General features: G+C 37.3%; 1 protein-coding gene across 2 annotated transcripts in view; it reads left to right on the forward strand.

Moving 5' to 3' along the window:
- Positions 1–22257, forward strand: part of GABBR2 (gamma-aminobutyric acid type B receptor subunit 2) — a 477214-nt gene that overhangs the window by 296057 nt on the left and 158900 nt on the right. For both annotated transcript variants that reach the window (XM_040549353.1, XM_040549354.1), the window contains exons 9-11: positions 14390–14470; positions 16989–17139; positions 17620–17752. In XM_040549353.1, coding sequence (XP_040405287.1) covers positions 14390–14470; positions 16989–17139; positions 17620–17752 — 365 coding nt within the window. The remainder of the gene's footprint in view (positions 1–14389; positions 14471–16988; positions 17140–17619; positions 17753–22257) is intronic.

Genomic DNA, 22257 nt, shown 5'->3' on the forward strand with positions numbered 1-22257 from the left:
TTCTAGGTCAAGGTATAGAATAAATGATTATCATTTGTTTGAAGTGAATGGGAATTAGATAATTAAGCATATTATTGAGTTTCAGATAGCAGGTAATTTTGTATTTAAACTCAATGAAAGGTTTGGGTGGGTTGTATAGAAGGAAGCTTCTATTAAGAAAAGAGAAGCTGGAAATTGGATATCTTCAAAACAAACTTACACAATTTCTCTTACCAAAATCAGTGGGCAGGCTTTCACAAAAACAGAATAAAGTACCGAAGGTAGCATAGAATGTACAAGCTAGATCACAAAATGTATTCAGTTTAGTTTAGGGTTTTGTTTGTTTGTTTCCTTTCATTTGAATGCAGCTATCTTCCAGTATTATAGGTTTTACAGCATTATCTGTAAAAGCCTTCTAATGTCTGGAAAGACCCATTGAAGTAAATGGAAATCATGAATCTGAGAACACCGTGCGCTGAGTTAAAAAATAAATAAATAAATAAAAATTAGAGTATCAATTTATATTTTCCATCTATTTAACGCAAAATTAGACAACTCAATAGGACAGATTTATAGACAAAATCACAAACTGAGTTCTGGTTGGTGAATAGCTGTATTGGAAAGGGACCCAGACAAATAAGGCCTGTAATTCTTTGGACCTTTTACGGAAAACTCCAAAATGGTAGTGATATGCCCCAAACTGTTGAGTAATTTTGAGGAACATAAATTCTCCAAAGATGAAAAGATTAAGGATTTAATGATAGGTAAAAAGTCCTCTAAATTATATTTCTTTTTGATGGATTATGGATCTAAATGGCAGTTTCCCGGAGCTTTGGTCTCTCCAGGGTTAGCTGATGTAACTTTTGGTAACAAAGCATGGTGAGGCGGTGTCCTTGTCTTTCCACCACCCCTCTGCATTTCCCAGTGCCTTCTGGTCGCTGTGCTTAACACTGCTCCCCTACCTGACCGGTGAGCTCTGTTCTGCAGCTGTACATTTGGTATCTGCTCCCCTCATCTCTTTCTCAGTCCTCCTGGTCTCACAAAATATTTTTCAGCCCTATAGCCTGCTGAAATTTAAAAACAAAAACTGAAATTTTGGCACAAGTGAAGGTTTTTCCTTGGCTTTATTAGTGACAGTTGAGGTATATTGTCATATAAACAGGATAGGTTTGGTATAACTGGGGGAAGGGAGGGCAGTCAAAACAGTGAAGGGATTCAATATTTTGAGGATAGGAGCATGAACTGAACGATGTTGTTAATGGCTAGTCCAGAAAAGTCCATAAAACATTCATGGACTCTCCATTGACCTTCCATACACACACACACAAAAAACATCAGAAATCCCCTGATATGCTATCCTTGAATAAAACAACAGCTACAGAATCTGCCAGAATGACTGGGGGCATGCTACACAGGGAAGAAATAGCCCCTGACTGGCCCCTGACCTGGTCTGCCTGATGCAGCAGGTTGACATCACCTCTATACCAGTTGCACAAGTGGAAATCACTTTCACCACAGTTGTATGAATTGCAACACTGGTATCCTCTACAGCTCAGGTATGAAAACATCTGCAGAAACAGTCTGTCTCCTGGATTAAGCCATTTAAGTTATAGAATATTTTCCGTGTAAGTAATAAACCTGCATTTCTAGGAATGCATTGGCTGCTGTGTGCCAGAAACTGTTCAGCAGAGCAAGGCAAAGCAAGCTGAAGTTCAGTGTTGGCGCTGTACATGTGAAACAGCGGTGCTGCCCAGCAGCAGTGCTCTCCAATGCATGACATGGTTGAAAAGAAGCCATCAACTCCTCCTGCAGCACAGGCAGAGCAGAGGAAGATGCCACACCAGTGCTGTTTTGCCCAATGTTTGTACGTGCTGATGATGCAGTGAGGAGAAATGTGGTTTAGTTGAGTAAGAAAGTGATTTCAGTGTGGTGGGCTTTTGGCACAGGCATTCCATGTCTTACCATGCTACAGGTGGTTTAAATCCCGGTGCCTTTGTTGTCCCTTCTATTTCCTGGCCCTGTAGGGAAGTGAGGAGGTGCTAGATGCAGAGCATTTAGCTCTGTGGAGGTGAGGAGGGTGTGAGTATTGAGGAAAGGACTACATATGGAATCTGGGGGCCCTTGGTTTCCAAGTATGGGAGTATGGGTCCAAGCACAGTAGTCACAGAAGGACAGTGACTGCTTTCCTGGGCTATCTTTCATATGTTTCTGGCTGATTTCTTTACATTACAGCCCATTGTTCTTGTTTAAGTCAAAGTTACAGAAGCATGTGATTCATGCTAGATTTTTCTGTACCCATCCAAAACACAGTAAAACAAAACAGCAGTTTTACATCTTATATAGAAATGCAGTTAATAAGAGCATATGACTTCTATTGCTATCTCTCACTAATTTGTAAAGGCTACTGCATAAGAAGCAATTGTTTACAAAAAGGCACTGAGAGAAAATCTGTATGTGAATTTAATAATTTTTTGCACTGAGCATCTTAAAATTTGATGGTCAAAGATTTGTGGTCAAATAGGTAAAGTACTTGCTTTTCTAAATTTTGATAAATATATAAAATAAGTGGCATAGATTATGGTTCCCCTCGGTTCAGCCTTTTTTTTTTTTTTTCTTTTTCATTCCTGAAACATTCTGTAATTTAATTTTCTGTTGAATACTGTAACTAGCAAGGTTGAAATTTCTACCTACCTAATTGAAAGATACACATGCACTGAGATATATCTTCAAGTAAGATTTAAACCCCACTCGCATAGTTTAATGGTTTGGGTTTGATTTCAAAGCTTGTCACAACTATGTTTGCAGGACTTTGGTAGTCAGCTTAGATTACGTCAACAGTTTCAGGGAGCTTTTCAAATACATTTTTCTTTGAACTATTTTCTGTTTCCAAAATTTGTCTTGCTCTCATACTCTAAACAAAACTCAGCTTTCTTTAGCCATCATACATCTGCATTTTTAATATTATCTCCAAAAAAGGGCTTAAGATTATGTGATAAAACAGGGACACATATATACCTCATTTTTGAAATATTAGAAATTTTCAGGTTTTGATTCTAGTTGTAATGAAAGACTGATAACATTACTTTTGTATACTAGTTTTATGTTTTACTCAGTTTTGTGCATCTACAGGGGTTATTTAATGTAGTCTTTTATGCCCATGTGATTGCAAAGTCTCTGCTGTTCTTCACTGTCATACTGCAATACAGTGATAAGTGAGAAGAATGCCTACTTCTGCTTTTCTAGTTTTAATCAGCTTTTCAAGGATTTTTGCCTTATATTATATGTCATTCCTACAGGCATAAATCCTGTCCTCTTGTAACAAGCTAATGTTCAAAATAAAATCATCGTTGCTTTATGTTATCAATTTTCTGGGCAGAATAGATTCTTTCAAACTATGCATGTTTTGTCAAATTGTTTTTACTCAGTACCTATAATATCAACCCTGATTCTGGAAACTTCCATGAGTATATTTAATTTTATGCACAAAATTAAAGTTATGCTTATGTATAAATGCCCATGTGATCTCTCTGTGCTTTGCCAAGCAACTTTATTCCAGAGCTGTCAGGTGCATTATGTAACTGCTCTATATTAATTATTTAATCCTTTGTTATTTAGAGTAATTATAATTTAATATCTGTAGTTTTCCATGGGATAATTTTCTCTTAATACAGGCCTATTTTCTGTAGTTATTCAAACTCCAGAAGAAGTAAAAGGAAAAATAAGTCAGAATTTGAAATTGAACAGCGTAGAAATGAGGCTTGCCATTTTAGGAAAATGTTGAAGCAATCATTAAAGATAAAATCAGGGACTATCACTTCAAAACTCTTCTTTATAACCTAATCACTCTTCTAAACCACTTCCTTCTGTTCTTAGTAAAATATATATATTGTTCCAAATTAGTACTGAGAGGAGATTACTGTTGGCTCATTTTCCTCCTTTCTGTTTCGTTCAGTGGATTAGTAATAAAAAGAGATTGCTAGAAACAGAGGTTAAAGCAAGTGGAGGTACACTGAAATAGAAGGAAAATTGAGTTACTTTCTCTGAAACTCTGACTTTTAACAACTTCCTGCTGGAGTGTGTTTCACCCCTCTTGAATACAAAATCATCTTATATGTTAAAAAAAAAAATTATATATATATATATGTAGCCAAAACAACATCATTTCCTGAGTGAGCTGTCTTGCAAATACTATCCTCTTTCCTCACGTAAGTTTTAGCACGATTAGAATTTAAAAATAAAAATAGAAATAGTAACAGTGATAAATTTTGAAGTTCAAGACTAGAATGCATCCTACTAAAAGGGATAGCTAAGTTACTAAGTTACTTCCTTCAGTTGCTAAGTTGTAACTGGAGGAAGCCAAACAGCTCTAACAACATGGAAAAAAGTATATCTGAGTGAGTTAATTCTAATTTGGCTGTTGCTAACATCTTGTTTTTCAAAACTGTTTTGGCCTCATCTTGACATAAAAATCACACATGCTTACATCCAAAAACAGTGTCAAATGGAAATTCATAAAGTGAGAAATATCACTGTAGGGGACTATTGCACTGGGCTGTACATAGAACATTTCAAATGCTGTTTTTTCAAACCCACCATTTCTTTTGTAGATCACCTGTCTCCTGTGACTGGATCCAGTTCCTGGATTCATCTCTTAAAGCTTATGAGAACTGAGTAGAGCATGGTCATTTTTTCTAGCTGCCAATATTTCACATGGAGGTTTCATGTCTTCCGGTGCCTTGGTGAATGAGGCTGCACAAGCCCATCACCTTAATTCCTCAGACCAGTGTCCCAGGCTTGAGGTTCCTTACATGTGTCCTTATGTTCTCACAACTCTATACCTGGTGGATGCCTCAGACTTCTAAAAACATCTCAGTTAGCATCTTAAGGATCAAAAAGACAGGTATGAAACACAGAACTTGAAGAGGATTTTCCCAGCAGCCACATCTACTTGTAAAAGCATTCAAAGTAGCACTCCTGAACACACTTTTCTCACCCTATGATTCATGCGATTCTTGGGTTTGATGGGTGTCCTGGGTTTGTGTAACATTTTCCTCACTTCCTAGTGAGCTACCCCTAAGTGTAGCAGTGTAAATGTAGCCTATCCCTTAAGGAGAGCATTGCTCTCTAAGGAAGGGGAAATACAACTTGTGACCCCATTTGGCTCTAAGCCCAGAGGCAGGCTTCTACATGGGGAGCTGATTGTCATGGGAGAGCTAAAGGTTGAAAGGCTTGGTGTTTATGGAATTTGGTGGGTCTTTTGCTGATGGCTTTCATTCATTTAATCACTGGAAGCTGAAGGGGTACTCTCAAGGCGTATCACTGTTTATGTGCCTTTATAGTCTTCCCTATATCTCGGCAAGGGGTCACTTGGAGATGCAAGTTATTACACAAGTGGGATCTTGGTTGCTTTAATATATATATATATATATATATATATATTATTTTTTTTTCTGAAAAGCTTCCCCTGCTCTTTCCGAATAAAGTATCTGGAATAAACCAGCCTTGCTGCATCAAAACTGCCTTTCTCATACAGGGGAAAAAAACAAACAAACAGAAAACTGGCAGCTACCACACAAATTACAAGACAGAAAATAGCATAGATTTCACAGCTTTGTATAAATGTGTTCAACACTGCCTCAGCTATCTTATTTTGAATCTTTGGACATGGGTAGTGGAATCCTGCCTTTCAGTTTGACCCTGAATGTCAAAGAAGACATTAAGAAAACTCTTTATGTGCTACAGCAGTTTCACAGGCCACCTGGACTAAGGGCAAGTAGATATACAAGGACATAGAGAGTTGCTGAGATCCAACAGTCACATTACAATATTCACACCAGCTGCTGCTCTCCTCCCATCTCAGGCACGATAACTGTGCAACTCCAACCTCTAAATAATATGCTCTTTACTCTGAAACAAACAAACAAAAAAAAGTTTTAAGGATGCATTGCATAGAAAAGAAGCCAGAGCACCTCATGTTCTGACCTCTCAGCTGGAGTATCACACACAGCTTAATGTGAAGTTGCTCGGCATGTGCTGAGCCCTCCCCTCCCATGGGAGGGGAAGCACAACAGAGGCAGATGGTGAGGGAATGCCCTAATCATACAATCAGAGGTATGCATCCAAATGTGTGATGCAAGATAACAGAGCCTTTGTTTCCTCCCTTCCTTGTCTGAGATTACCAGAAAGCAGGCATGCTTTGCTAAGTGAAGGGAAAGCGACCTTGTTATGAGGCACTCGGTCACTTCACTGCATGTGTGGGAGAGCTGACACGCTGCTCTGCCCCATCCTCTGGCTAAGCACACATCATTTCCATAGTAGGGGACATTTTTATTTGGGTCACGTTATGCTTGTATGTTTGGCTATTCTCTAAATCAGGAAGGGACACCAAACCCTCAAAAGGAGGACTTTTCTGTATGTTTGAGCAGCCATCGAAAACACAGTGGCAGAGATTTCGCTGTGTTGTTCACGACAGCTGAATCTGTGCAGGCTGGGGCTACTGTCACCGGTCGTGTTGTGCATCACTGGACTGATGAGAAAAGCATCTCTGGGGAAAGAGACAACCATCCAAGGCTTTCTAAGAAATGAGTACTTATTAATTAATCTTCTCAACCACAAGAAATAAGCAATACTTAAGAAATAAGAAATAAGCAATACTTCATATAAAATTGATATTAAAATTTCAGTTTGACGAGAAATATGTTTAGGTAAATGAGATGAAACCCTTCTTTTGGGCATCCATGACAAAATCTAATGAAATGCTATAGTATTAAATGTACAGGAGAAGGAAAAGTTCTCCCTGATCTCTCTGCTTTAACCAGAGTGAGTATCTAGGCTGGAATCAAGGTCTTCCAGGTCCTCGGGGCTGCCTTTCCTGTCAGGCCATCCTCTGGTGGTGGCCAGTCACTTCCTCTGTCAGTTGTTATGAAAGGTTTAAATGCTGAGCCAGCAGATACAAATGATGGAAACCTGGATTAGGCTACTCTCTTGGATGGCTTGCATTTCTGAGTTACAGGCAAACTGTGATCTGCTGGGACAGAAGAGACTGACAGCAGCTCTATTCCCAGTCCTTTCTTCCCTAGATAAACATCACTGCCTGGTGAATTTGACATGAACTCATGAGCGACTTTTGGTTTAGATAAAAAAGCTATAAAAACATTCTCTGGTCATTTGATAATGATTCAAATCTTGATTTTTCTACACTTTCCTGATCACACGTGCTGTGCATACTCAGACTCATTTTCCAGGGCACCAAAGGGAGCATAATTGTGTTTATTCCCTATTATTTAGAGATCCAGAAACACTGCTGCTTCATCGTCTTGGGTCTCTTTGGAAGTCTCATTGATTGTCAAAATGGATACGCTGCCTTGCTGTGGTTTGCCATCTCTTATCTTTGAATTAGTGCAGTTTCACATTATATCTTGAACTGTGCCTCACAATGTCTGATGCTTCAGCACTCCAAAACGGAGCTGAAGAGGCAACAAAACGTGGGCACAGCCTCTCTCCCTGGCACCTCCAGCCTCCCGCACAGTCCTGGCTTCGGTGTCCCTCTCCCGGAGAGACTCTGACAGATGGAGCTACTGCTGGCCTGGGCTGCTGCCAGCGGGGACTTCTCTTCAGATCAGTGGTATCCACATCCAGACCTGTCACTGCCTGGATAGGCCTTCAAACCTTGGGACCTCCTGGGAGATGTGCTAGGAAGCCAGCCCCAGCCTGCATGTGCCAACAGTTCGATTGCATGGCACGCCCGCTGTAGAAAATGGACCAGCGTGTGTGAGCAAAGGTGCTTAAAGGCACACAACAATTAATAAAGTTGTGTTATAATTTAATACTTGAGAAAATTTCCTTCTCGTGGTGCTAGGACTGGCTGCCAGTAGTTTTACTACAAGCCTGTAGTTTTACACGTTTCCCACTGTAAATTCTGTGAGTTGGGAAAAGCATGCTGATGTTGGACTTTGCTAGGAAGAAGTTGATTCCAATTGTAAATGAAATAAATATATTGATAGGGACCAATTCCTATTTTGAAATCATATTACCTTTAGTAAAAACCTTTAGGTTACTGTATGACTTCAAAGATCATTCATTTTGGTAAATAAACCCTCACAATGATAAAGTTATACAGACTATGAAAAGTTAATCAAATCATAAAAGAGAATGTACATGAGAGGAGAAAAATCCTTAGCTAGATTGAGGGGTTGCAATTATTACATACATGTTTCCTAAAATAGAATCGTACCATACCTATTCTTTGAATATAGGTTTGTGTTTGTTAACTTCCTTAATGGAGTTAAAGGTAGCTTAAATTACTGACAGATGTTTCAGTTGTTAAAAGAATATGATTCACAGTTAAGATTTTATGATAGAAGTATTAAAACCAAAATTGTGATTGCATATACAGCCTCATTTCAAACTATCAAGGACTTTATTTAACATCCTAAGAAACAGCAATTTCTTTTTAGAAGAGTCAGTGTAAACTCTATACTTTGTTCTTCTCATGTCATTCTACTTCATCAACAGTCTGCCTTCACTACTGTGTATTTGTTTACTTTTCTAGTGTCCTGAATGAAAGTTATGATTATGGTGTTAGTAATTCAGGTTTTAAGAAGTAATTGTTTTAAACTCGAAGTCATTACTTTTTTTATTTCATTATGTAGCTCATAATATTTAAATACTTAAGATAAATTTAAATACACATGAACTGTATTACTAAATTTCTAAGCAAAGCTAGAAGTCAGTCTAACAAGAAAATTGGAGACGTAAAATCTGGAAGGTAAAAACAATGTTTAAAAAGAATCAGTAAATTTAATTTTATTAAGCTTTTAAAAGTGCAGATGGTTGAACTTTTTGTGGAAAAATCTTCATGGGCTATAAAACTGGACTCAATTTTTGTTGAGATCAGGGTACTTAATGTCACTTCATGAGCTTGCTTGCTTACATACTTACTGTTTCCTGTTGGTTAAATACCATTGCTAATGTAGTGAAGTAAGTCCAACGTTAAGACTTCTTAGCTTTTGTCCTGACTCTTAGCTTTTGTCCTGACTCTAAGGCCTTTGACACTTTGGCCTTTGACCAGTTTAACCTTTTTTGTCTGTTTTGCTTTATGGAAGAATGCAAGGTAGGACTTCAGAAGTAGCAATGAAGAGTAATTAGCACATACTATACATACTATACTCTTTTCATAACTCAGGATTTCCTGTATGTTGTATGAACTGGTATCCAGGATTTCAGAACAAAAACAAACAAACAAAACAAAACAAAGACAGGAATGTCAATTGTAGGAAATAGCTATGCAGCAGTAAATGATGAAGGCAATATTTTCTTTAGCAAAGCCAATTTTTACCTCCAATTACAAATGTAAAAACTGCGGTAATTTAAATCCTTGCAAAAGTAACATATATTTTCTTCCTTTATTCTTTCTTTTGAAATGACTTCTGCTGGAGAACAATCTTTTATCTGGCCTGACATTTTCCTCCTTATTTGAACTCTGATTCTTAATCTCAGAACCTCTGTCTTCAAACAAAGAAATAGTTGCCTACAGGTGGATAGAAATTCAAGAAAAAGGCTTTGCTCATTCATTATTTATAAGCTTCCCTTGTGATTTTTTTAAACTAGAAACTTTCAATGTATATTTATTATTGCTGATAAGTGATATGGATATATGTGATAAGGATAACTAAAAAACTTCCTGATCTTGTTTGACAAGGATATATTATGAAAGTTAAGATTACATTAATTTGCTAATAGTTTCTACAGGATCCTCAACATGACATGTTTCTGTATTTCTTCTAAAGCAAATTAGCTTTCATAGCGCTTGGTTTAACTCACTAATGTAAAGGCATTTAAAACAGCATGCCCAGCTTTTGTCGTAGATGATTATTTTGTTAGAGTTTTCAAAATGACTGAGATAAAAGTAAGGCAGAAGTGTGAGTACTTCTTGGTATTTGTATAGTTGCATGATTTTCAATTCATATGTAGAAAATTGATTTGAAACTTGAAATGAAAATCTTTCCAAATGTTAAGTGTACACAAGTATCATTCTCTACCTAACTATCTTTAAGCATTTCAGATATGTATGATCCATGCTCAGTTTTGCCTGTTGGCTGTCGCTTGGGCATTTTCCAAAATTCTTCTGAGCAAGAATTGGAGAAGGGACTGCTAAACAAAATGATGTCAGAAGGTTTTCATGGGGGTACAGTAATCATTTCCTGAGTGGAGAAGCAGAAGGAACTATATAAAAAATAATTGGAAAAACTTTTATAGGAGGAGACATAGAGGCATCACCTTATAAAGATCCCTTTATCAAGGGATAAAGGACAAACCAAGACCTAGAATTTTGTACTCTTTCAGACATAAGTAGTATTTTTTTCTGCCTTTTCTAAGTTGAGAACAGCTTAAGTGGCCTTTAAAGGAGAACCCTCAGTTACCCTTAGCTTATCTAGAGAAGTTTCCGTAATAACTTTATTAAATTTACTTTAAAATATAATTTTTATTTTTTGGAAAGTGAATACTCATCACTTGTACGTGTTTGCCTTTGCAGTTTGCATGGGGTTCTAACTGTATAACATGCTGCAGTGACAGAAGAAAACACAGGCAATGTCAGCTGATGGTAGACTTTGAGGTCCTTAATCTTCTTTTACAGACATGCAGTTTGGGAACCACAGTAATGTTAGGGCTGGTTAATCCATCTTTCTTCTGGTGGGCTAAGCAAAGTTTTTACATTGGTATAATCAACTAGACATGTAGGAGTTTATTAATTCATTCACATAGCAATATACATATCCTTTTAACTCCTCCTTTATTTCAGAGTGTCCTTATCGTCATCGACATAAATTATACTGGTGATTATAATGATGCAAGCATTTTCATATTGATTTAACTGCACCACTAGAGTTATTTGCAGCATATCAGTCAGACTGACATACTTGCAACATGCTTTAGATATACATTAGATATACATTAAGACATGAAGTGGAAGGAACTGAAAGTAAACATAGTCCCATCTAGAAATTCTCAATGTAAGTGGATATCAGTCATACAAGCAATCACGATACTCTCATGTGTTTTAATAAGTTTATGTTACTCAGTTATGTCCATCGCAGAATTATATTTGCTTTTATTCAACAAGAACATTTAATTACCTGATACACAGTTGAATATCTGTTGTATTATCTTTATGAAATGTGGCCCAATTAATTTAGTAGTGTGTCGATTTGTCCACAGTTACCTAAAATGGGATATAAAATTCCACAATAAAACATGCCAAGGAAAACATCTTAATCCACCTTTAAGAGCAGTTCAGTTCTTTGTTGTCAGAAGACTTTCATGTTGGTAATAAAATTAATCTATTTTTGACAGGTATTTAATAACAAGGGTTAGTTGCTAATAATTCTTTTAAGCATAATTTTCAGTGACTTATTTCTGGGCCAGTTTTCTTTGGGTTGGTTAGTTGTTGGTTTTCTGTTCTTGTGTGAAAGAACAGCTGCAGATTCAAATTGTAAAATCACACCACTACTGTTACAGTATTGACAAGTATTATCTCACAAAACACAGATATTTTCCTTCATATTTTTCATTCCATTTTAATCTGGGGCAGGGGGTGGAGTGTTCAGTACAATCTCTCTACTGTGAGTATGGAAAGATCAAGTTAAAAATAATCAAAGTACTAAAGAAATAAGCCAACAGTGTATTCTGACTATTGTTGTAAAAGCAACAATAGTTGGTGTATTTATTTGAAGGAATTTCACTTCCTCCTGGCCAGTTGTTGTGGAACACAGAGATTTTGACAGATATGCACTGCATTAAACAATCAGTATATTGACTTGAATAATTCAGAATTTCTAAAGGGAACATGAGGGAGAGGTATATAGAAAAGGAGAGCTTGCAGATCCACCCTTGGCTATGTTGGCCTATGCAAGAGAACAGAGAGCCATGCTGCTGCCTCCCTGCTTCCTTTAATTGCTATTTGGAGGTGGCTTTGTCACTGGTCAGCACTTGTGCTTGAGGATGGATAACTCAACAGCTGTTGTCTTTTGGAATACAGAAGAGCACAAAGACTGTGTCTTCCCCCTCAGCACTGATGTAATTATATTCTGATATTGATACTATATCCTTCCTGTTAATATAATATAGTTTATTTCCCTCATAGACTACTTTTCACAAAAGCAAGTACTTTAAGATATCAAATATCTTCATGGCATTTCTTAACTTCAGTAAAACCTGTCAGGGTCTCTATGAACTGTCCTTTTCCATTTGTAAGGGACCAGGCACTGCTAATGTGCTTCACAGGTACTAAACATCTTGCGTATTTTCCACCATCTTGGGCTTCTAAATCTTGAAAGGCTCAGTCCACCATCAGAGTTCACTTCTCCAAATAAATACTTCTACCAAGCCCCATTCCTATGAGAGCTAGCTCCTACTACCTGAACTAGATAATTTGAGCCTATTTCAAGTGTGTTACACTGTATTACAATTACCATTGTAGGCATGTCCTCAGTGTTGCTTTCATCTGTGAAGGAAGCTGTGTAAGAATTTGTAAACATTGAAAAGGAATGGCATTGTGTGCATCTCCTCCCCATCATCTCCTTCCCATTTGGTATAAGTAGATGTGGTGGGCTATGTGGCATCAGATGTTCAAATTGCATATAGATACACATTCTGGGGTTTGCCTCTCTTCTTTCTAGGGTTTTTTTTTTTTTTTTTTGGTGTGTTTTAAATCTACAGATTAAAATTCTCATGCTTCCAATAAAGAAGACAGTGAAATGGTTCAGCGTTTACCAATGATCATTTTAGCATTTAGCTGATGACTGTGCAGATATTATTGTTGGGACTCTAGCTTTTGATCTGGGTATAGCAAATGCCTGGTGCCAGGAAGCACCAACTTTTATTTACTCCCTAAGAGTATGTAATGCTGATTGCAAAAGAAGAGGGTTTTTTTTTTTTTGTTTGTTTGTTTTGTTTTGTTTTGTTTTTGTTTTTGTGGACGGGCCTGGTGAAACTGCTGCTGGAAACCAGTATATTACACTTTTATGTCAAACTTGTCTTAGGACCTCATAATAGATGATATTCATGTAAAAAGGGAATCAGTTTATAGAACTGCAAACTCTAGCTTTTGATCTGGATATAGCAAATGCCTAGGTTTCTCTGCCAGATTTGCAGCACAGTGTACAATTCTGCATAAACAATTTTAACAAAAGGTAGTGTAGTTTATGTAAGGAAAACTTTTGCCTGCTGTAAGCTCTCAGATTAGTATTAATCAGCCTGCAGAATTTACTAAAATGGAGCTAGCTGCTCCATTCAGCAGAGCTGAACAGTGCACAATTGCTTTGAGTGAGAAAGGAGGAAAGGTTAATGTGGAGCTGTTGGGTAAAATACAGTCTTTTCAAATTGAGCATCTAGTTCAAGATCATCAGCTCCCCGAATCAGTGTCACAAATAGGGTCATGAGCTCAGAATTTACATGCAAATTGGGTTGTGCATTCCCAGAAATGGAGGCCTGAAATGAAATTTTTTGGCTCTGCTGAGCCAGCTCATCAAAGAACACTGTAGCCAATGTGTCTGTGTTGTTGTTGATTTTTTCTTTTTTGTCTCTGATCAAAAGTTAAAAGTTTTACTATAAAAATTATAATTTAGTAAGTTCCCGCACTTCTAAGTAATACCAAAAAAAAAAAAAAAAAAAGAGGCAGAAATTAATTGGTGCCAGATGTCATCAGGAGGCTGGGACTAATATGTGCCAGAGTTCCAGCTACTGTGTCCAAGGCAGTAGCTGAACATACTAAGTTTCTGTATCTATGTTAGGTACAAGAAGGTCATATAGGTGATGGTAATCCCAAAACTGCAGATGAGAGTACCAGTAAATATTTTAGCTCAAGTGTAAGTTAGCTTTAATTATATAACACAACATGTTTTGCAGTCAGTACACTGATGAGTTGCTAATTCCTAGTCAGAGTAAGAGATTAGATTCCCAGCATATTTATTAACTAGCCAGTCTACTCCATACAGGCTGGAGCCTGCAACTGTGACTCCCCTGGCAAGTACTTCACTAAAGCAAGATGTCTTAGTTGTTTAAATGGGAGTGGAACACATAATTTAGCCATGTCTGTTCTCCCAACAAAGTGTCTTACTCAGTATGAGCCAGTAAGTAAGTGTGTGATCTTCAAGCTGGAGATGTCTGTGCCCAGTAACAACAATTTCCCGATTATGTAAATGAGTTCTTAAAAATCTTTTGCATTTCTTTAAAAAATCAGAAATATTTCTTTCAATGATGTTAGCTGTCTGGCATTCTGCTTTAATAATCCATGCACTTCAAGCATATTTCTTTTCCTTTTGACACACTGTCAAAAAGAAGGGAAAATCAGTTAAATAATTGAGAACATGTGGACTGCCATAAACAATCACTCTTGTTTGTTTCTCTGCAGAAAGAAAGGAAGTGAAGGTGGGAGAGTATAATGCTGTAGCTGACACACTGGAAATAATCAACAACAGCATCAGGTTCCAAGGTAGGATGGGAAACTGGAAAGCGGTACAGGCATTACATGGGTAGCTGTATGTAGTTTGTAACACTGCATGCTGTTTAGAGACCTGTGTTAGGATTTTTAATATCAAAAAGGTGGGAAATTGTATAAAGAGAAATGGAACTGAGCTCTTCTTAAAAAGAAAATTATGAGAATTCTGACCAGAAATTTATAACATTTTGATGTTGTATAATTGTTTTTCATTCCAATAACTGAGATAAATTTATATTGACATGTGCACACAATGTTCTTTCTTATTTCAACAAGCTACAGATGTCTTCTATTTCATCTACACCAACCAATAATATTCTAATTTCTTCTCCATTTCCGACCCACCTGAAGGTTGCTCGTGTGCTGTGTTTGCAGATGAGATGGAAATTATTGTTTTTCTTTAGGAGGTGTCTGTTAGGTAGTTGGAAAATATGATTTCAAAATAACAGGGCTAGCTTTGTTTAAAATGTCATTTGAGAAACAAGGCTAGAGAGCGTTCAGTCCAGCAGTGCTTCCAAGGTCCACAGCAGGCATGTAGCCTGTGTACATGGACATGACTGGAATTTCACTGCAGTGACCTAACCCATGACTGTTTGTCCATTTGCTGGAGCTTCCTACATTTCCTTCTGGTATCCTTCAATGGACTCAAAAGAGCACAGCTCCATGCCCATCTCACATATATCAGAAGAATGAGGCTTTGAAAATCAAGAGTGCAGAATCTGTCCCAGTTGCCAAAGTTTGGGACCCAGCTGCTTATTTTGATGGAAAACAGAACCGATGATGCAGTTGAATATTGATTCAATACTATTAATTTCCAGAAAATATATGCAGGATGAATCAAGTAACAGGAGACAGTTATCATTCCATATATCTCCATGCCTTTTTGGACAATAAAGGATGCAAAAAACTGTTCAGGCTTTTCGCAGGACCAGACTCCTACTTCTTGGCCTGGCTGCATCTGGCATTCCTTCCACCCATGGTCTGCCTTATGTCTGTCTTAAGATGTGTGACACAAGTGGCAGTGAACCCTCCCATTGTACTCACCTTGGCTTTTTGTGGAGGTAGTCATGTATACGGTGTGTAGGACAAAACTGCTGCATCTGTCAAGCAGTATGAAAAACAGTAACTTGAGGCATTTCAAATGAAGAGTAGTAAATATAACTCTGTTTAAACCATTGCATAAAATTACACACAGGAGAACAGTTATTCACAATATTAAAAGCAACAAAATTGAGTGGTCATTCTACAAATAAGAAAATATATTTTATGGAATCACTGGTTGTTTAACGCAACATCAATATACTCTATATTTTAGACGCAGCAGGGTGAATTTTTTTCTTTAATATCAGTTCCTTTCATTTGGGCACATGCTTTATTATATTTTTGGTTTGTTATTTGTTGCCTAATTTCTTGAAGGGTTATGCAAATAAATAACCTGTAAATGCATGCTCTCAGGTAGGAAGAGGAAAAAGGGAAAATCTGAGGTACTTTTTTCTAATTTCAATGCAGCAACTGGTCCCTTGACCGATCACTTTAGTGTGATCACCACATGAAAGGAATTTTTTATTTGGAAATGTTGAAAATAAAGACCAAAGCATAAGGATCTTCCCATGTCAGAATTGTTTCAGCATAACTACTGTGGATAAATTTCTCTCTACATGTATCGGGACATTTTAGTAAGCAGGTAGTGTGTGAAGTAGGGAATGAAGAGCTTCATTTTAGCTGTCAGGAAGTAATTATTCTCATTGTACCAAGAAGCCTTTAATCAGCAGGAGCTGACGGTCAGTCTGGTATATGGCTTTAAACTTGTTTGTTTCTTTTTAAGTTCAGACATTCAAATCCATGCCTGCAGAGAACTGAAGAGTGGGTCTGTCCCTATAAAATCCTGGCTTTTCTTTCTCCCACACTGCTCCCTTCTCTAGGGCTCTGAGGGCACTAACAGCCCTGCCCACCCCCAGGGCTCTCCCACCCTGCCCATGGCCCTGGCCCCCATGTCAACCCCTGGGGCCATCAGCCTCTGTCCCAATGAGGCTGCAGAAGGGCCAGGCTCCAGATCCCCACAGCTCTGTGTCAGTCTTAGCTTTCTCTCAGTTAGTTTCAGGTGAGGTAGGCCATTTGTATTTGCCCTGATGATAATGAAAATATGCTGAGAAATGATGTCCTCTGTTTTCTACTCATGTTTCTGTCATTTGTTTCAGAAAAGCATAACCTTGTGGTAAACTTTACAGTCATTTTGGTGTTATTTACATTTTAAAAAGAAGATAGCATACATTTTATGGGGTTCTGCATTTGGATTTTGTTGTGATATTTTTTTTTCATCTGCTCCAGAAATGCAAACCTTCTTGTCAATCAATGTGACCAAAATATGTCTATCAAAGTCAATAATTTCATCAGCTACAGATGTGGTTTACAGTTGCTAAATCTAGGTATAGTAGTAAGGAGAGGCATATTTTCTTACACAAATTCTACATTTGGCTGGACTGTAGTCTTTTTTTTCTTCTTGTTATTCTAGGACTTGAGCCTCCAAAGGACAAAACAATTATACAAGAGGAGCTACGCAAGATCTCTCTGCCTCTCTACAGCATCCTTTCAGCCCTCACCATCTTAGGAATGATAATGGCCAGTGCTTTCCTCTTTTTTAATATCAAAAACAGAAATCAGAAGTAAGACATACATGTTACTTCTATTTCAATTTGTTTTCCATTTAAATGCCAGCTTCGTAGAGTGTATTATTAATATTTATGTAAAGAAAATATTTAAACTGTGGAAAGATGATATTTTAGAACTATTCAGATAGAATTACTGTATTATATATACAAAATGAAACAAACTGTCTGTTAGGACAAGTTCTTTTATACTGTTTGGAAAGTATGATTTTTTCTTTTTTAATTTAATGTTTGACTGTGTGCTATTGACATTAGCCTTCACTAATTAATCCATCAGTAAAATAGGAGACCTTTTTACTAAACATGCAAAAACCTAAAACAATGGTAGACTTTATAAAACAGTGTGTATGCTTATATATTTTATGGAGTTCTACAGAAGGTTTATAAGTTTGCCTGGTTACAAAAAAAAACTCTTCTCATTTGCTCTATTGCTCAGTAATCTTTCTTCTTTAATGCTCTATCACCTTTTGTCCATAGACTAATAAAGATGTCCAGTCCCTACATGAACAACCTTATTATCCTTGGAGGGATGCTTTCTTATGCATCTATTTTTCTGTTTGGTCTTGATGGATCCTTTGTCTCCGAAAAGACATTTGAGACACTTTGCACAGTAAGTAATTCCACATATTCTGGTTTAAGAATGTCTTGCAGAAAGCTCTGCAAGATGTACAAACAGAAGGGTTCACTAGTTGGATGTCTCATTCCTTTTCATAACAGATTTAGTTCTTTTCTGGGGTATTTTCTGGGACCAAATTCTGAAACATGCATAAAGCTTTATTATTATTGGTGAAACCTTCAGGTGCATTAGGAATTTGCCTCAGACTGAAGCTGTTGATGTATCTTCTTGTTTTGAAATAACACATATGAAGACGTATTAAATGCAGTGTTTGTGGAATTACACCTAGTAATATATTTGAAGCTACATTTTCTTTATAGATTCCATATTATTTTATACTTCATGACTGCTGCTTGCCCAGACCTTTCTACTTAGTCTTTTTTACTGAATCTTGAAAGGCTTCTACTGCTATTTTCAAGCTAGACTTGAAACTCAAACAAGCCTAAATCCATGTAGCATATATCCTAGTTAAATCAAAATAAGCAATTCTGAAATCAAATTGCGTATTGGAAGTTAGCAAGAAAGTTTTTATTTACAGAGAAAAATTCAAAGTCTGAAAGTTGCATGCCTAAAGCTAGACAATTTAGTTAAATCCCAATATTTCAGTTGAAATCCCCATACTGACTAAAACTGTTATAGAAATGAAATATCGTGACTTGTTCAGTGATACCATTTCAAAACACTGGAGTTATCATCAGCACGTGTTAAGACACACTACAAGATATAATAGTACATGTGAACATGCAGGATTTGTTGTGCAAAATCCTAGCTTCCTTAGGACACATCTGTGTTTTAGACACCTACACCTCAGCAGCCAAAGGAAGAAGAGGGACAGAATATTCGATTTTTCTAGAACTAGAACAAAAATTCTCTATATAACTAGTAGAAAGAGGTACCTCAAAGACTTCAAAAGGAAAATCCTGTTCACCTCTCCCAAGCTAAGTATATAACTCTGAATGCATAGGGACCAGCATTCATTATCCAGCAAATATGCTTTCTTTTTTGTGTGTGAACCAGTTTCCAATGGACCAGAAGTGACATTAAGAAGCCAGCTATTGATATCAATCCCCATTCTTTTTTCACCATCCTTTGCAGAAAAAGCTTGTGGCAGAAAGTGCAAATTATACGTCCTGATGTCTGCTCAACCTTGAAGGGCTTACATTCAAATCTTCTGACCTTATTGCCAGGCTGTAGGACACTGTATGACTAGGCTGAATACAACCCTCCTCTTGAAGCAGCCACGCTTTGCAGAATAGAATGAAAGAAAATGAGAAGCAGAGGTACTTACCAACATGAGGTCTGTCATAGAGGGAAAGGTCTGTACAGGCACTTGAATAAGATAACTGCTTTACCTAACTGAACTGCAAGAGAAAGGGGTAGGGGAGAATGTTGTGTTCTCAATGCCAAATTTTGATTAAGAAATATTGCCACAGGCTTTAAACAGAGATTTTACATGAACAGAGCAGAGACTGTGAGATTTCACACCAGGCTTGGCTTTCCTGGTTTTCAGTCCAGTATGGAAGCATTTCTGATTGTGATTTCCTGTACATGACTGCTGATTTATCTTATGAATCCCAGCTCTGTCAGTGGTTAGTGTTAGCAGCATAGATGCAAGAAAACCTCCAGAAGCAACCTATCAGGACTTTTTTTTTTTTTCCAACCTTCAGCTCATTAAACAATTCTTTTAAAATTTCCCTCCTCCGGTTATTATTTTTCTTGTGGAATAGCTGATAACTTTCAATGAGCAATTCTCTTCCTTTCTTTTTTTAAAAAAATCATCTTTGCATAGCCCCCATCCATCCTGCCTAAGCACTTTCTCTGTATCTAGGAAACACTAAATTAATGTTGAGTTCATAAATATGGGAGACAAACCCACTTTTCTGTTCAGTAAGTCTTCTGTCTCTCCTCCTTTCCACCCCAAAACTCCCACTAAGTGCTGAGTACAGAGTGTACGTTTGGCACCATGTAAGGAACATCCATCTCTCCATATGGGCAGCAAGCTTATTGGTTTCATAAGGCCTACTTACAGATACCGGTTCTTATAGGATCAGGCTGGCACAAATCTCTCTTATTATTCATTTCCCTGGTAATGCATGATTTGGATTATCCATTCTAAACATACTAGAAATTAGTTTAAAATTCCCATTTTATGAGAGATTGTTACTCTTTAAAAGAACCAGCTACAATAGAGAGTGATCATAAAAAGCCATTGAACCAAAAATATGTGGGTACAGCTGGAATAACTACATTTTAGGCACAGAGAAGAAGAACCACATCAATGATGGAGGCAGAGGGTTTTTTGTTTTGTTTTGTTTTGTGTTTTTTTTTTTTTTTTGGTAGGGAAGTTAAAATTTTAATTCAGCTTTTATAAGCACATGCAAAACTGAAAGGCTGTTATTAGTGCTATCCCCTCTCTAAGCCAAGTAATCACCCTCTTTGTCTTCCATATTTAAAAAATGATTAGACCTCATGAGAGTAGCAGTGTATACATAATAGCAAGTTTTTTAAAACTAGATACAAGATACATATGGTTACTGTGATTATTCTGTCTTAGTGTAATTTTCTGATAACTTTCTGCTAAGACTCATGGAAGGTCCGTAAATACACCTGAATCTACCAACTAAATTCAGGAAAAATGGTTTCCAAATTTTAAGTATTACATCCCAAATCTATTGTGTGCACTTTCTCTATAGCACAGTGTTTATAGCATTGTTTGAAGGGTGAAGTGCTTAGAATCTCTGGTCTTTTCTGACTTTTCTACAATGTGCATCTACCTATGGCATATGTTTTATTCTGTAATATTCCAAGGACAGTGAACCAGGATAAAAAATTTGAAAGAATTTCTTTGTTAAATTGTGCCACCATTCTCAACTCTGCAAGGCACTGACTGTAGGAGGATGTGGTATATAAATCAATCTGTTGAAATACAGAACCAATCGTTAAATGTATTTGAGAGTCAGCAAAGCACTTTAAACATATGGGCAAATAATTTGCTAAACAGGGGTATTATGTTTTTGAACTTCTGTATTGTTGACTGTGTGCTAGAGTAGGTAATTGGTTTCAAAATAACCCATTTTTATCTTGGTATGCCCATTTTCTATGGAAAAAAAATCAAATATATTTAAATAGTAATTTATTACTTATGGTAGGGATTCCTAATAACAAACATAGTATTATTTCATTCCATATCTGAATTAGAGAGTAGGTGTCATATTGTAAAATTCCAGCTGCATGAAATTAAAACTATCTGAAGCAGTGAATTCTCAGAAGGTGGTCAGTGCAGTATGGGACAGTTAGATGTCTTACAACTGTCAATTGCAACTGCATTGGTTGTACAGAAAGAGTAATACAGTAGTTCATTACATGCATATATATTCAAAACTCGAAACTGCTTCAGGTATGAGGGAGGGAGAGAGAACGAGGATGATCTGATCTATCTTTGTTTTCAATCTCAGAATTACCATGGTACCATAGAAAAAGAGAAGTTAGAAGTAAAGGTGTGAAACCAGATGTGATACCAACTGGAAAAATGCAAGCAAGTGGAAAAATAATTGAAAACATTCATTATATGGAAGAGAGAGACTCGAAATTAGCAATGCCAGTGACATACCCTATGAATAGAGTTTAAGCTGACATACTAAACAGGCATACTTAAAATAGAGAGAATATTAAATATGATCATAATGTTTAGACTTCTGTAATATATTCTACTGAGGATTTAATGCTTAAATTTAAGACTAGTGATGTCTCTGCAAGTTGGATCCGCTGTGGGATGAAAGGCTAATAAGAGGCAATGGGCACATAATGGAGCACAAGAGGTTCCGTGTAAACACCAAGCAGCACTTCTGTGCTGTGCTGGTGACGGAGCATGGACACAGGCTGTCCAGAGAGGCTGTGGGGTCTCCTCCTTGGAGACCTCCAGAAGCCGCCTGGACATGGCCCTAGGCAGCCTGCTCTGGGTGTCCCTGCTGGAGCAGGGCTGGGACCAGGTGGCCTCCAAGGGGCCCTGCCAGCCTCAGCTGTGCTGTGAGTCTGTGAGCCTCAGGAGAACCATAGTCTCCTTTGTTATGTGTCTCCCTCAACTAGATAACTAAAACAGATTAAAACAGATGTTATTTATTTTATTTTATTTATTTATTTATTTGTTATAAAACTGATTAGGATGTGGTTGAATGAAAGTTTTTTTTTGAGCACCTCAGGTAGCTGTAAATGCCCATAGTCTCTACCTGGAAAGGTGTTGTGTACTAGATAGTAGTAAACTGAACATTTCAGCTTATTCTCAATCCTGGTGGTCCCAATGTGTATCAGCACTTTGTCCGAGAGAATATATACTCCATGGGTGACTGGACTGATAGGGAAGGAGCAAGTGATCTATTTGGAACAGGTCATGATAGAATTCATACCATTCCAGGAGATATCTGTTCTGGAGACGTTGATCGTCTTTCAGTCTCCTTTGCACTCTGGAGTTCTGCAAAGGTGTTCCATCAAAGGTAAAAGGA

The sequence above is a fragment of the Cygnus olor genome, chromosome 2 (assembly GCF_009769625.2).
Source record: "Cygnus olor isolate bCygOlo1 chromosome 2, bCygOlo1.pri.v2, whole genome shotgun sequence".
In the NCBI taxonomy this organism is placed as follows: Eukaryota; Metazoa; Chordata; class Aves; order Anseriformes; family Anatidae; genus Cygnus; species Cygnus olor.